The sequence below is a fragment of the Falco cherrug genome, chromosome 8 (assembly GCF_023634085.1).
Source record: "Falco cherrug isolate bFalChe1 chromosome 8, bFalChe1.pri, whole genome shotgun sequence".
NCBI lineage: Eukaryota > Metazoa > Chordata > Aves > Falconiformes > Falconidae > Falco > Falco cherrug.
The window spans coordinates 31572207-31587652 of NC_073704.1; the positions used below are offsets into that span (position 1 = coordinate 31572207).

Here is a 15446-nt window from a genome sequence, read left to right on the forward strand (position 1 = left end):
CTATGATGAAGATAAAAAGACATGAATAACTTGTTATATAGGATATGGTACTTACATAAGATAGTCAAATTGTTCACAGTAACATGAGCAACTGGTAGTCCTTATGGCTAAGCAGCAAAAAGCAGACAGGGAGTTTGTGCATTAACTTCGTAATTAAAATCTCATCACCGTGTCTGCAAGGCTATTGACTATCACCATCTGGTCACCATTTCTCAGTAAACCAAATTCATGTGTTTTGCAGTACTTGGCTATTATACCTGCCTACTAGAAACACTAGGATGTTCACAGTCATGTAATAAAAAGCTTTAGGAATGCCTTAGTGAATTAGAAAATATATTAAAAATATTAAAAACAGTAACAATAATTCTTGTTCAATGATATACCCTTTTCTGACTTTTCTATGCATTTTTTGGATTGTAAATTAGTAAAGTGAGTCTGTACATGAGAAGATTTCCTGCAAAGCATCAAGATAAATTTTTCAAATTAAAGACGACTATAAAATTTGGACAGCATGTGCTTTCCTGAGCATGGCTGAATTTTGAAATCATTGAGGTCCAAACGGAGCCTCAGTTCTGCAGGCATACTCAAAGGCAGGCAGAGATGTTGGCAAGCCAAGTGACATAAGACAGAGTAAAAGCTGGCCTGAGTGTCTTGATTTTTATTTTTAATTTTCATGTGCATGAACTGTCAGTAGAACAAGTTTGTATGTTGCTCCTTATGTTGCTTGCAGGTATGAGGGGAAGGGGGTTGTAGCTGGAATGTTGTTATATATTACTTACACTGCTTGGGCTTGCTCCCAAGACCTGTGGCTATGACCAGTAATTTGAGAAATCGCAAAGGTAGTTACACAGCGACAGGTACAATTCTCCCTTTAGCTGCTGAAACTGCACTTTGCCACCATAAAGTGCAAGCCCATCCAAATGATTTATCTCCACTGTATCAACAGATTTATGTTATGGAACATTAATGCGGTGCTCTGGACACTGTTAGGTGTCTTAGAGTATAGAGTTATATGCAGTGGATGAGAAGAAAACAGCAGAAAAAAAGGGTGCAGGGTGAGCAGATACCTGGTCTGATGCATGGGCATCACTTTTTCACATCCAACCCATAATGCTGCATCTGTATTCTGGTAGCAAAGCCAATGAAGTAGATATAATCTGTTACTAAAGCCCTTCTCTTGTTTTTTTCTGGATTTGCAGACCTTCTGTTTCCCAGCACAGACTAGCTGGCGTGCAGCGATTTACCAGAAGGGCAGGGAGGGAAGGGAGCCTTCCCCACTCAGGGGCAGCTGTCCTCAAATCCTCCTCAGCTAGAAACCACACTTGCGTAGAGCACATCACATTTTCCTCCCCTTTTAAGGGCTGCATGAGGGAGCTGATCCCAACCACACTGCCAGTAGTTAAAGTTTGCCAAATACTGATTAGACAAAGAAGTCAGCTCGCAGTTCTGCAGCGACACTTTGGTGAAACATTTTGGTCCACCAGTGGAAGCCTGAATTAGATAAGTGCAACGTGTCTGAGCTTGGTAGACGCTGAGTAGCTGTGCTAAAGCTTTTCTCAGAGTTAACGATACCAAATTTGCCCTAAACATCACGATGCCTACTTTAATCTGTTGTGACTAACAACATTATTTTAGTAGCTGTTTTCTTTAAATGCACAGTGAAAAGTTAGCCATGCCTTTCTTCACTAAGATTATATTGAGATTGCTAATGTGCACTGGCCACCGCAGCATGAAAATCAGTAATCAGTTTTTGTGGTAGTGACGGAAAATCCCTAGTTATTCAGTTAAGTATTTCAATAGATGGCACCTTAAAGTCCTGATCTGAGAGGTGCTGAACACATGTATTTTCCACTGCCTTTAATTAAAGCACCGGTTACACTACACACCTGAAAAATAACACTTTATATGACTTGCCCTTTCTCCACGCTAGCTGCAGTATCAAGAATTGAAACAAGAAGCCCTGGCATTGAAAGCACCAAGTCAACCCACCCTCCTGCAAAAAGAATACATTTTCTTTTCACTCAAAACAACTTTTTTTGTTGTTGGTTTTTATATGTATCACAATGATTCATACACTTTCTAGGCTTTTTGTATTAAATCTAGGTAAGAAAACTCTCAGTCTTTAAAAGAAAAATAGCTTGTTTGCTTTGATCCAGTACAAGTAGTGCCTGCTTTAGGAAAAACAAATATAGGGAACAGTCACGTCCCCAACTCTAGGTGGTGTTCATCCTGCAACTGAAAAAAAGAGGGCATTCAGACACAGGGAGTTTATTATGAAGAGCCAATACTGTCTAGCTTCCTTCAATTTTATTGCTACTCTTAATGTTATTTCCCCTGCTTTAAAGAGAAGCTGCATCTTGATTTAGTTCAGGTTTTAAATCTTTAAAACGGAGGAAAGTAATTTCTCAGAAAGTAATTTCTCAGAATGCATCCAGTTCAGCACTTGAAGAGAAATATGATTTATGCTTGTTTGGAAATGTTGAGAGGCTTACAGAGTTGTGTGATGCTGCACCACTTTGCTATCCTTTTGTCTCACTGTGGCAATAAGAGATAATATCACAAGGATTATGCGACACATTTAAAACTCCAAAGCCCTGCATACATAAGTAAGGAGGGAGAGATACAACACAGTCCACTCCTCAAAAAAAGGAAGAATGGCAAATACATTATTTCTGGTGTGTAGTCTGACTATCAAAGTGATCCTTGCACAGTACATGGATGTGGGTGTGCACAAATATATGCATATAATATACATTTTTGAAAAATTAATGCTGATTTTTGTATGTTTAAAAATTTGGGATCAGTTTCTGATTAGGTTCTAAATTGCTGCAGCTCTTCCTGTTAGTCCTTTCAGAAGATTTTAAGAAAAAAAGAAAGAGCCAAAAGAAACAAAAAAAAATTTTAGAAGTACATGCAACTGGAATTAAAAACCCTAAAAAAATATTTTTAGCACCCATAACACTGCAAAACCAACATGCTGAGTAGGATAGTGTTGGATTCACAAGATCAGTGTACTAGGGGCAACAGGACTGAGGTGCTCAACCATGCTGGGATTTGAAGCATGGGAACTAGGTGTGAAAGGCTAATTCAGTTTTTGCTGCATATTCAGTGCTTGGCTAGCAGCAAGCACATTACATTTTCCAAAAGCAAATTTGGGATAGTGTTTATGGCTTGTTTTTCCATGGTGTGTCCAGTATAAACTGTAATCATTATGTTTCAGGTAAGCCACCAAACATCATTTTCCAGCTGAGCATGGTCTGAATGTGTAACTTAATGTGTGAAAGGTTTCATCTCCCATTACCTGCGTGCTGAACTACGGAAGTCTGTCAGCTAGCACTCACACAGCATGCCAGAAGTCAAATTAGTGGTTGCTTTCATGAGGCAGGGTTTTAGGATCCCTGAAGCCAAGTTTCTGCACTGGATGCATACAAAACTTCTATGCTTAGATGCCTACATGAAGTCTGCAAAGGGACTTGAGCACGCTTACAGCCAGCATAAGCATTCATTGCACAGAGGTGCATGCAAAGGAGTGTGTACAGCTGCCTGACCTCACTGGGGACTGTTAAGATAGAGTTTAATTGAATATAATTTTTTTTTTTTCTCTTAAAAACTAACCTTCTTGTTTCTCTCCAACTTTTACCAGTTCAGATTCTTGACTAGGCTCGCTGATGCCATACACATTAGCAGCTCGCACACGGAATTTGTACTCCCGGTCAGCCTGCAGGTCCTGCACATTGAAAGAGGTGCTGCGGCAGGTAGTCAGGTCTGTCCATTTGTTATCCACTGAGTTCCAGATCTCCACAGTGTAGGACTGCACCGCACTTCCGCCATCATAAGAGGAGCCATACCATGAGAGAGTGAGGGAAGAACTCCGTATGTCTGACGCACAAGGTGTTCCAGCGGGTGGGTCTGGTTTATCTGCAAAAACATGTGCAAAGCACATTAGATGAAATCGCGCAGGTATGAGGCAGGACTTGCGTTAGGGTATTACTGGCCTCAGCTAACAGCCTTCTTTCCATGCCATTGCTCTGCTTCAGAGGTTTGTACTGCAGGGAGAAGGAACAAATGCAGCACAGACAGACATACATGAATTAGCTAACATGGATGCCAATCCCACATGGCTTGTTCAGTTCCCTGGGCGTCTTGCTAAGCCATGCTGAAGTCTAATGCCCTTCACAGCTATCATTACAGAAACTATGGAGGCTAAAACCAGTCACAACTATGCTCGCAAGTAATAAAACCAAATCTCCAACAATAATCTTGGTGATCTTCCTTAGAGGTTTACCTCTGTAACAGTCACCATAGCTGTGATGATTCTTCTCCAGCTCCATCTGCTTCGCTACTTCAGAGCTACTACTAACCTTTCACAGCCTCAGAATGTGCCACTCATCCAACTATACCTGGGTAGCAGAGAAACAAAACCCAGTTTGTTGGCACAGAAACACAGACCTTGAAGGATGACAATTCAGCTAACAATTTAGTGAACAACTTCACCTATGTGCAGTTTTTGAAAGCCTAGTGCATTTTTTGGCGAAAAAGAATTCAACATCATTCAAATATTGAGATTTTTAAAATCTTGTGCATTTTGGAAATTGTGGGGGAAGTGAAAGACAGAAACTATAGAAACCTTTAACTGTTTTTCCTGTTAGAGGCTTGCCCCCATAGTACTTATTTGCACGAACAGATTCAGTATCACCAGAACCTGGTGTGCAGATGAGCAGCTAACTATGCAAACATGTGATACAATACAAAAACCTTGCAGTTACCTGACTTTTTCAAAATGAAGTTTAACGATTACATAGTCATTGAAATGAATGTTTTCCTAAGACAGAAGAATGTTGACTTTTAAAAAAATTACTGATTAAGAAAATAATAATGGAAGTTAAGCGCTTCAAAAGACTAAAGGGAACAAATATCTTCCTTGGGAATAATCCTCTCAGAAGTAAAACCTACAAAATAATGATGATGTTGATCTGGATGAACTAGTGGCCAAAGGTTGAATGAGAAATCAAAGAATGGGATAAAATGACAGAAGATTAAAAGAAAAAGATAGAAAGTGTGAAATGCTATGAACAGTGGTTACACTGGACAGGGACTGATCTGTCCCGTTTTGCTGGTTAAAATTGCTAAAAGGACATTATCACTTTCTCCTTAAGAAAAGCAGAGCTGGCAAAGCAGCCAAAAAATACAGCCACTTTCTCAGCAGTAAAAATGTCCAAATGCTGGGGAAAACTGCTGTGGACTTTGATCAAAGCTGTAGACTTTATGAGTTATCCCTCCATACTCAAATTATCATTCCTAGGAAAATCGCTGAGCAGACACAAATAACCACAGTTTGCCACAGAGATGCTTTTAGTTCTTGGGCAGAGGCATGTCTCCTCTGACTGCTGTGGTTTTGCTCATAGAGAGGGGAAATGGGGTAGCCTAATCTGATAAAGACTTTTAAATATCAGTTCACTATCTGGAAGATGCACGTTCCGTTGTTCAATGATTTCCCTGAAAAAACATCAGTTATTCCTTTTAGTTTAGTTATGATGGAAAATCCATCACACTCCACTACTTAAACTTATTAGAAGATACATAAATGGTATGAGGGAGAAGGCTGGGCAGGAGGAAGGGGGATGGATATGAAGGGTTTGCCACTGCATTCAGCATGAGAATGCCCAGGCGGAACAAAAAGAGTGCCAGAACAAAGGTTATCTTTATTCGTTTTGGCAACACTTAAAACACCATTCCGCTAGGAGTCATCATTACACACTGCATCTCTTGTTAAACACAAATTAATTAGAGACCAGATGTCCTTAACCTCTGGAATGGCTTATTGCACTGCTCAGCTGTCACATTTTACTCACCTCATTTTCTGGCAGAATAAAAGGGGCTATTACCAAGCATGAATTTCTAGTATAGATACCACGAACTGAATCAGCGAGGAGTTAAATGTTTTGTCCAAGATTAGAAAGAAAGATTACAGCAAAGGTGAGAACTGAATCTTGGTTTCCTGGTGGCCAAATAGCAGCGCCCCTCTTCCCTGTACTAGTCTTGCCCCAGCCTCCTTGGGGCTGCAAGAAGCGAGAATCCAATACTCACACCATTCACAATATCAGAACCCTTGTACAATACTGCAGCAGCCACCAGGGAGCTGGTTGCATGGCACACAAGGACTGTATGATTTTAGTCAAACAGTTTCACTACAGCTTATTATCCATGCAGACCTTGTAGGAAATGATGCTACCTCTGTCCTCTTCAAAATATGTACAGAAGATAAATATTCAGCTCTGTGGGTTTTTTTCCTCCTATATAATCATCACTGCATCATCTCAAGATGCAGATAAAAGAACTTGAGTAAGTAACAGCTGGCTTACCCTAAATCCAAACAGAACAGAGCAGTTGCTGATAGCAAGAGGAAAAAACTTTGAAGAAAAAGCTCAGCCGGTAGTCTATCACCTTACAGAGGCATCTGTTCAGATTTGTCAAAGTAGTGCAGATTCTCTGACATCTGCTATGCACACAGCTTAATCTGGATGGTACGTGTGTGTGTGTGTGTTTTGGGTTGCTTTATTTTTTTTTTAAATTATTAGCTTGCTGTAATGCTCTGCACTGAATTTTTCATTGAAGGAGGAAACAATGCATATGCTTCAGTCTTTGCAGAGCACAGTACCCTGCTTCCCATGCAGGACATGAAAATGCAGTATCTCTCTGCTGACTTTCAACACACTTCTGTTTCCACATGAAGCTCTGGGCATGATTTCTCAGTTGCCTAGGCCACAGTTACCTTAGTCACCTCTGTTTCCATGACTCACCTAGATAACTGCAATCCATTTGGCCAGCACAGTTTACAGAAGCAAGGCTTAGGTATGCGAGCACTGGACAGAAAACATCCATGGCCAGGGGAACATCAGAAGTAAAGAAAATGCTACATGGCTTTAGTCTAATCAGCCTTGGGAATATTTCTACTTTACTGATAAATTTTTCCCAGTAGGCAAAGATGAAAACCTGCAACCCTGGCTGGACTCTCTTGATCTAAAAAGATACATGTGTTTGTTTGAGGTCTACCGTGTGCCGCTGCTTGCAGATCTGCTCAATGTATAAATACTGGAGTAGTTGCTGTGGGAGATCGTAAAAATGAAAGTGTAATCTTTGTTCTTTCTTAATATGACAGATGCATATGTACCATTTTAACGTGCTTAAAAATTGCTTGATATCAGACTGGATGGTATTCTACAGCTCTGCACATTCAAAGAATTTGCAGATGGTGTCTCCATGTGTCTGTTTTGTTTCTCAGCAGTTTATTCTATGGGGATTTTAAAGGTTACCCTTTATTCATCTGTCTGTATTGAAAGCTAGGATATTTTGCCAAGCTACATTCCCTTCTGGAATATGAAATCTCTATCAGCACAATTGACTGCTTCCAATAAAAATATCCAGTGGGTTGAGGAGGGGTGTGGATGTCAAGCACAAATCTCTATTTTGTCCTTCTGTTTTAGTGTTTAGCATACCATTAATGTCCTTGAGCTACCCATCTTCAATATTTCATTTGCATGTCATGTGCAGTCTTTGACACACACAAACACACTTTATACTTAGGCTTATATTACGAGGGCTTTATACAGGCTTCATTGGACCACAACTTTGTTTTTCCTGTTCTAGACCAAACCATAGCCACAAACCAACTAAGGGAGTGCTTCCAAAAATACACTGCTTCCTGTGAATATTTCTATAGGGGAAGCAATTAATCTAAAATATCGAGCTCTAACTTCAGCTTCACTATTATATGCAACAAAAGAAAACATGTCTATATATTCCACCATAAGGAAACTAGGGGTATTCCAGTCTTCGCTAACGTACAGCATACATATAACACCAAAACCAAGACTTAGTTATGCTTTGTGATATTCTAGATTGTCACAGTCAATATCCACACAGTCCTGGTGGTCAGAATCCTACAAACTCCATTGCCTTTGTAGGAGATAGTACTTACAACTCTTTTACTAGTATTTACGATCACCTCATTTGCCTAATTGTATGACTGCTGAGGCTAACAAGATAGTTGGAGGTCGGACAGTTAAGGACTAAGGGGAGCTCAAGCACAAAGCTCCCTACATAATCGCTTTAGGAGTATCAGTCAGGTTGCCCCAAGCTGGCTCCCAAAGCCTAGTGGCAGGCAAAGGAGATGGGCAAGCAGCTAATTCGGCCTCAAGCCTCACTCCAAGACTGTTCTGCACAGCAGCACAAAGACTGCACAAAGTCACTGACATTAGTGGCACAGGGGAAACAGCAGCAGCAACTACTCATATGTGCTATATGCCATGCATAGGGGTGTAAGAGGGGATGTGGAGAGCTCTACTGCTTTCCTCCCATTGTGCTGCAGGAAACTAGCCACAGATTAAAAGAAAACTACTTCCCAACAAAGGGAGACATAAATTACCGATACCCCAGAGCAAGGAGGTCAGATTCCAGTTTATTCTTTGTGGCATGAGTTCCTTAGGGCAGATGTTAAGGTCAAGAGGTGGCCTCACATGAAATGTATAAGCCTCATTTAAGACCATACCAGGATTGACAAATGCACTTCTTATTTACTCCTGAATTGAATTCAGTTGTACTCCTTCCTCAGACAAATTCTCAGAAATACTTTGGTAAACAGGTTTTTATATGCAGCCTGGATTAACCTTTAATTAATTTGTATTTGTACACTCTGAGAAGCATAAAACAAGCATGCTCAGCCTTTAAGCCATTGCTATTTATGAGACAAATTTGACTTGAGGTCCTTGCCTTTTGTTCAGTAGCATGTAACCCGAAATTCCTCCTGATAAGGAAAGGTACTTTTTCTCTTTCTTCGTAGGTGTAGAACCAACAGCTCATCCAGGACACCCACATAACACGGAACTGTGCTATCCAGATCTCACTGCCTTCTCTATGTGGCTCAATTTACAGAGTCCACAGAACACAAGCACCATTCCAGGAGACCAAAAAAGGCAGCAATCTCCTTATCTAACTCTGAGTGCAGGGAAATGGAAATTGTTCTGCTACTTGATGTGAGGGTCAGGCTGAGCCAAAGCAAGGCAATAGGGTTTGCTACACATTAAGAGCTTGCGGGGCGCCAGTGGGCTTTTAAGAAGCAGTGCCATTCCAGTGGACAGCCTCTGGAAACTGAGAACAGTATAACTGCAGCCTATGAAAAGAGTTATTTTTCTTTTATGAACAGAGACAACACTGAAGCAATGCCTCTTAAGTAGTTTTCTTTATCTGTTCTCAAAATTGATTTGGTTTTCTTTCTAAATCCAGTTATCATGTTACTGTATAATACTATTATTAGCTATTGTGATATCTGTCTGCCAGATAAAGAACAGACAGAAAGAAACGATTTAATTCCATTCCACAAGCTGTTTAGCCAGAGAAGGTATTTAATATGCTGCAAAAGCGAGTTGAACACTGTCCATGCCGACAGCACTGGCAAAGACTTCATTTGAAATTCATCAGCAGGAGAAAAACGAAACCATAAAAGGTCATAACTGAACTTGGCATTATTGCTGACGGGGCTTGGGGTCATGGCAGACCTTTCTGCTTTGCTCAGAAAGCTATGCCCTGCAGCTTTTTTTCCAAGGCATAGGAGTGCTATAAGCAGAGATATTATTAGCCCTTAACACGCTGTAACAACCATTAACGCCCTTCTGGCTGTTAGTATACCATAGGTTTAGGATAAAATTAAATTAGAAAACAATGCCTGTGTTTTCCTGCAAAACAACAAAAAGAAGATGATATGAACAGCAATTTACTGCTAATGAAACAGCCTCCCCAGCAGAGCCAAAGACAACATTGACAAGGTTAGTTAGCTCAGGGGACCAGAGTTTGAAAGTCACACCTCCTCTGTAATCCACCCTGCAGACTGCTGCTAGCCTCCTTGAAGTGTGATCCCTCAGCATATTGCCCCTCCTGATAACTCTGACATAAAGCTATTTAAAAACTGCCCTTTTGAGACCTGCAGATAAAGTAGCTTACAAATACTGGAGGCCCAAAGCACCACTTTGTGCTGTTGTTCCCGCCTTGCCAGCCAGGGCAACTGAGGCATAAAAGAGAAAAATGACCTTGCCCAAGGACACGCAGGAGAATGGAGCTGGGAACAAAACCAGACTCACCACTCCCATGCACATGGCCTCAGCACAAGAACATCTCCTTCTGCCACAGGCCTAACGGAACTAACAAATATACAGTGAATTCTCAGGAGCCCTTTTTCTAAACCATCTGCTCTTATGCCTGAACCAACAAGCTACTTGAATTACTGATGTGCTACACGTTAGGCATCTGGTTTGATAACTGATTGAATTAGAGCTCCCATAAAGGTGGAATAAATGTTAGGACTAACCCCAGTAAGACTATCAGTAGATTCCAGGACTCCACCAGGCTGAGCTGGGGTCCTTGGAACCCCATGTTCATGTGCAGGAGTCCTGATGAATAGCTTCTTAGTAACTAGGACATTTCTAGCATTTCACAGCATGTAAAATAAAGTAATTTTGTTGTGAGAAATACTGTCATGATCTTTCCTTTTCTTCATCAGAAGAAAGGTGAGGTAAGTTATCGGGAAAAATAACTAAGTGGGGAGTTCTACTGGAATTTCTCCAAACAGAAATTGAAATTAGATGGCTCTTCAAGGAATAAATCTGCATCTGTGTACCAGCACTGATGCATAGGACAACGTAAATTGTTTTTCCTCTATACATTTTTATCTTGCTGTGAAAATTTAGTTTTGATACAGGTGCAGAGTTGCAGCACCAAGCATTAGCAGGGAGGCTGACAGCCGAGGTTACAACGCTGTTGAACTAAAACAGCAGCAATGTAAAACATCTCTTCCTTAACCACCAGTCTAGTTGCCCTTTAACCATGAAACTGGTGACAAAAATCCTCCAGCAATTCAGAGGAATTTAAAAGGCTGAAGGTTAGAGACCGAGTCCACCCACATATTCTTAGGAAATTCACTGCATTCTCGACCCTAAGTGTAAACAAGGAATCACATGGATATTGCAAAATACAATCTGTTTCTCAAAAGAAGATGAAGTTTCAGAAGCATTTGCGTTAGTACTTCTGAGCTGCAGTATTCTCTGTGGAAGGCTCTGTGTTTTTACTGCTTCACTATCTGCTTCACAGATGACTGCACTTACTTTTCCAGAGAGAGCACACAGTTTCTGACCACCGCTGGATCCACTCGGTCTGAGCAGCTAGGACTGAGCCAGATTTCTCAGACACATAAAATGCTGATAGTGCCACTGTGAACTGTTGGTTACACTACCACATTTCCTTGTAACAGTTCAGGGCAGAGAACTAATGCTAATATAGCGTGATGTATGTCACTTGTTGAACCAGGACCAAGCCCTTCATATAAGCAATTAATAATCCTACCGTTGTATTCAATGACTGTTGGAGTTAGTGCCGATAAGTTCTTAAGCTAAACTTTTATTTTCTCATTTTTGCTTGGAAAGATTCTGGTCATACAGGTCCTGCTAAAGGCATAGAAGTTAACAGTTTCCTCACAGAAAGTAACTTCTCCACCCCAGCTAAAGTATGGAATCGTAACCTCATGCAGAGGAACAGGTATTAGTGAATTTGTGTTACACTGCTTGCATGCCTGTGTGCAACATGGTCATATATGTGCCTTTAAGTATTTGGTTTATCACTTTCCAACAGCATGTGAGGATGCAGTACACAGGATGTGCACAAATGCTTAGAGTAACAACAAACTCCACAATTATCTTTAGGCCTCTCAGGGTATAATGATATTGCTCTTATTCTTCTGCATACATCTACCATCTAGCTCGCTAATCACCATGATAATATTTTTTTCATACAATACCACACCATGAACAATAACAATCTGAAGAATTTATAAAAGACAAACAAGGTAGATCAAAATCATCCCCCAGGTAGGTAGTGCATGTGTTTTTACTTCTATGTTAAAAAAAGTAAAAGATATCACTAATATCCAAAGTACTCACCAAATATTAATCATCAGACCCCCCCCCTCCCCCTGTATATTAGGCATGGAAAGATGAAGCAGTTTGCTCCATATCATGAAGGAAGCTTGTGGCATAGCTGCAGAACAGATTACTTCTCTAGTGCCAAATTGTCCTTGTTGAATACTCCGCTATTCTTTTGACTGTCTGCCATAGTATCCAGCTTGAGCCAGTACGAAAACCAAGTTTCTTTTTCAAAAGTGGTTACAGACTGGGGTATTCCTGTCACATAGCTAACATGTTTAGAACATAGATTTGATAAATTTACCCATATACATCCAATGAATGGCATGAAAGGAATGAATATTTCTTCCTGTCACTGTGGAGTGAGGGCTCTACCTAAATCTACTGTGCCTAAATCAGTCCTGTCTCACCCTAAGGTCACCACTGGTTCATTTAATATAGCTTTGGCAGCAGAAGTCCGCTTCAATCTGACACACTGTCTGCTGTAAATCATTAGCTCAGTCTCACATCAGGCCATTTTGACTTTGGAGCAGAAACATGTTGAAAATCTCTCCAGAGAGATCACTCAGCTAATGGCATTGCTTATTTAAGAGACCTAATCATAACAATAGAGAAAAGCTCAACATGGACATTTTGGGACCAGTCAACCCTTTAAAAAAAGACATTGCTTAACTTGGATGTCTCGCTTCTATTGCAGGTCTCCCATTATTATTATTAGGGCATATACAGACAGTTATACAATGAATCAATGTGAAGCTCAAGACTCATTCCTTGTGGCTCAGTGCAGTTTACTCATCGCCACACTGCAGTGCCTGTCAATTAACAAGTCTCCTCCAACCTGATTATGTATCAGTGCATCTGGTGTGTGGACTGCAAACAGCTCACACTGGAGGCTGAGCGTAATGGACATTTTGTTCCTTGATGTTCATTAAAATTGCAAATGAAAAAAAGTCCTTAGAATAAAGTTGGGTTTCTTTCAAGAGCATCTTTTTCTGTGGCCCAGACTGCACTGAATCATATACTATTCAAACTCTTTAAATGTCAGAACCCCTGCTCAGTTCAGTTAAGCTTGCCGTTGAAGTCTGCGTCTGACTGTGAGTCGTTAAATAAAAGACTTTAGGAGCCAAATTCAAAGGAATGCAGGGCAGCTTTTTTTTTCCCTAAAAGTAATTTTCTAAAAGTCATACCCAGCTACAGTGTACAGTCTAGGACTGAGAGTTTAAATCATAGCAGGATCATTTCTGATTTGAATCCTGGCAGATAAGCTCAGTCCTTTTTATCTTCTGGTTAGAGTTTAAGTCATAAGGGTTTGGGTTTTGTCTTTGACAAAGAAAGCTCTTTGACAACCGAAAGTATAAAACCAAGATCCAGGATGGTCTTCCATATCCTCAGGAAGGTCTTTAGACCTTCTGCTCAAAGCAGGATCAGCTATAAGGCCAGACCAGATTGTTCAGGTGCTTACCCAGTCTGAACTTGAATACTGCCAAGGATGGAGACTGCACAGCTTTTCTGGGCAGCCTGCTCCCTGGCATGTGTTACAGTCCAAATTTAATTTGGGAAATGCTTATTGGAGTCTTTCACATGAGGAGTTTGCCCACCAGCATGAAGACTTTGCAATCCACATGGTTGTAAGGAGTAATAATACAAGAAATGTTTCTTTATTTCCATATTTTTTTGTTTTATATTTTAACAAATGTCTGATTTGAGAAAATTCAGAACAGACAAGGCTGTTAGCTAGCCCTTTGAGAAACATAGCTCTAGGTTGGCTCACACACAGTCCTCCAGAAAGCAGATGCTCTGTATTTATAGTTTCCCTCAGTACATTCAAGACTCACTTGCAGACTGTGGTCAGTCAGCAGTGTTTTGAGCACACAGCATATGCATAGATATGCCTTTTATTGGTAAACTTTGAGGGGGGCAGCTCACGCAGAGTTTAGACCTTATTATAAATAGCTGAGGCAAACAGAGCTGAACTCGAGCGCCAGGGCTTTCTGCGCAAATGCTTGTTATGAATGTGGGTCACAGCAGGGAGTGCAGGTTTCTTCCCTGTACTTTGGGTGGAGCAGAGAGAATGGACAGGTAAGAATTTAGGACTAAGAATGAGCTTTGGTAGATTAAGAAGTCTCACATTTCGCACATTCAGAGAAGCTTCCCTATTTTGACTGGAGCAGGCTCCGGAGAAAAGTACCTTCCAACTTTCATGAACATTTAACGTCTTTAAAGGTGCAAATAGCATGAAGGATTTTATCTCAGTGGTGAGATTCCAACCCACTCCCTAGGAGGAAGACATTTATTCTCCCTTTCCCACATTTTTGAGACCCCAGATGGAAGAATCTGGCCTTAAAATGCATATGTAGCAAGTAGGAATCTTGAGGCTTTGTCGTGCCTTTGGCAGTGCTGACATCAGCGAGATGTCTCACTGAAAAGCTTGGCGATTTTACAAGAGGGAATTTATTCTTTTTAGTTGGAAACAGATAGCTTGTCATCAGCCAAAACACATGGCAAACTCCAGCACATTGTAAGGATTCTTCACCCAACTGTCCCAAAAGCATCTCTGGGAATCCCACTGTTCTCTGGCACATTTCTTATAGAAGAACAAAGCAGGAGGCTGAGATGTAGCTTTATAAGGTTATAGAATTCAAAGACTTTCAAACAAATTAACTCCAAAGGACAGAAAACAGTGACTTATATAACAATGAGTCAAGGCTCATACAGTGACAGGATAATAGGAACTGTTGGCCTCAGTTCAGCTAAAAAGCATCCATTGCGCCCAATAACCTGCTATAGTTAAAAGGCTGCAGCAGTTGCCTAGGAAAGAGTGAAAAAAAGGGAAATGTGAAGAGCAAATAATCTCCTACCATTCTTCTAGCTGCTGATCAGCTGTGTTGGGGCTTTGGAGCCAAAAGCTGTACCCAGAACAATGTGTATGGTGATTATTCAAGGACCAATTTTTCAAAGTGTTAATTTTTTAACCTAGCTATACTTCTGACCTGTACAACGCACTGTTGGAAGGGGTCATACAATTTGCCTATGCATCATGTCAGAAATACTTTTTCTGTTTTCGTCTAATCTTGAATTCTTTGGCACGTTGCTGGAATCTACTTGATACCTATACTCATTCATTCATTTATCTTTTAACTGCAATGAAAGCCACAGATCAGATGAAAGAAATTCATTTAAATAACCAGGAGGCCTCCATTGACAATATGTATAGCAGTATGCAATGGAGGGACATTCACTCTTTAGCAGTGGATATTCTACTTGAAAGTGTGATTCTGCTCATTAAACTTTGTATGTTACTCACTGGATTGCTGGAATGAATTTCCACTCCAACTCGGGCTAATGGTATTTTGCCTCTGATTTCAGTGGTGTCAGATTTTCATCTCTGGCCCTATACCTGCATATCTTTACTTGCTCACTAGCCCACACATCTGTTAGGACAGCAGAGCCAAGGCAGTTATGAGGGTGTGATTTGGATGC

General features: G+C 40.6%; 1 protein-coding gene across 2 annotated transcripts in view; it reads right to left on the reverse strand.

Annotated features, from left to right (window-relative positions):
- The window catches only part of MYLK (myosin light chain kinase), a 217294-nt gene that overhangs the window by 27687 nt on the left and 174161 nt on the right, over nt 1-15446 (reverse strand). For both annotated transcript variants that reach the window (XM_014279463.3, XM_027804806.2), the window contains one exon: nt 3616-3918. In XM_014279463.3, the coding sequence (XP_014134938.3) occupies nt 3616-3918 (303 nt within the window). The remainder of the gene's footprint in view (nt 1-3615; nt 3919-15446) is intronic.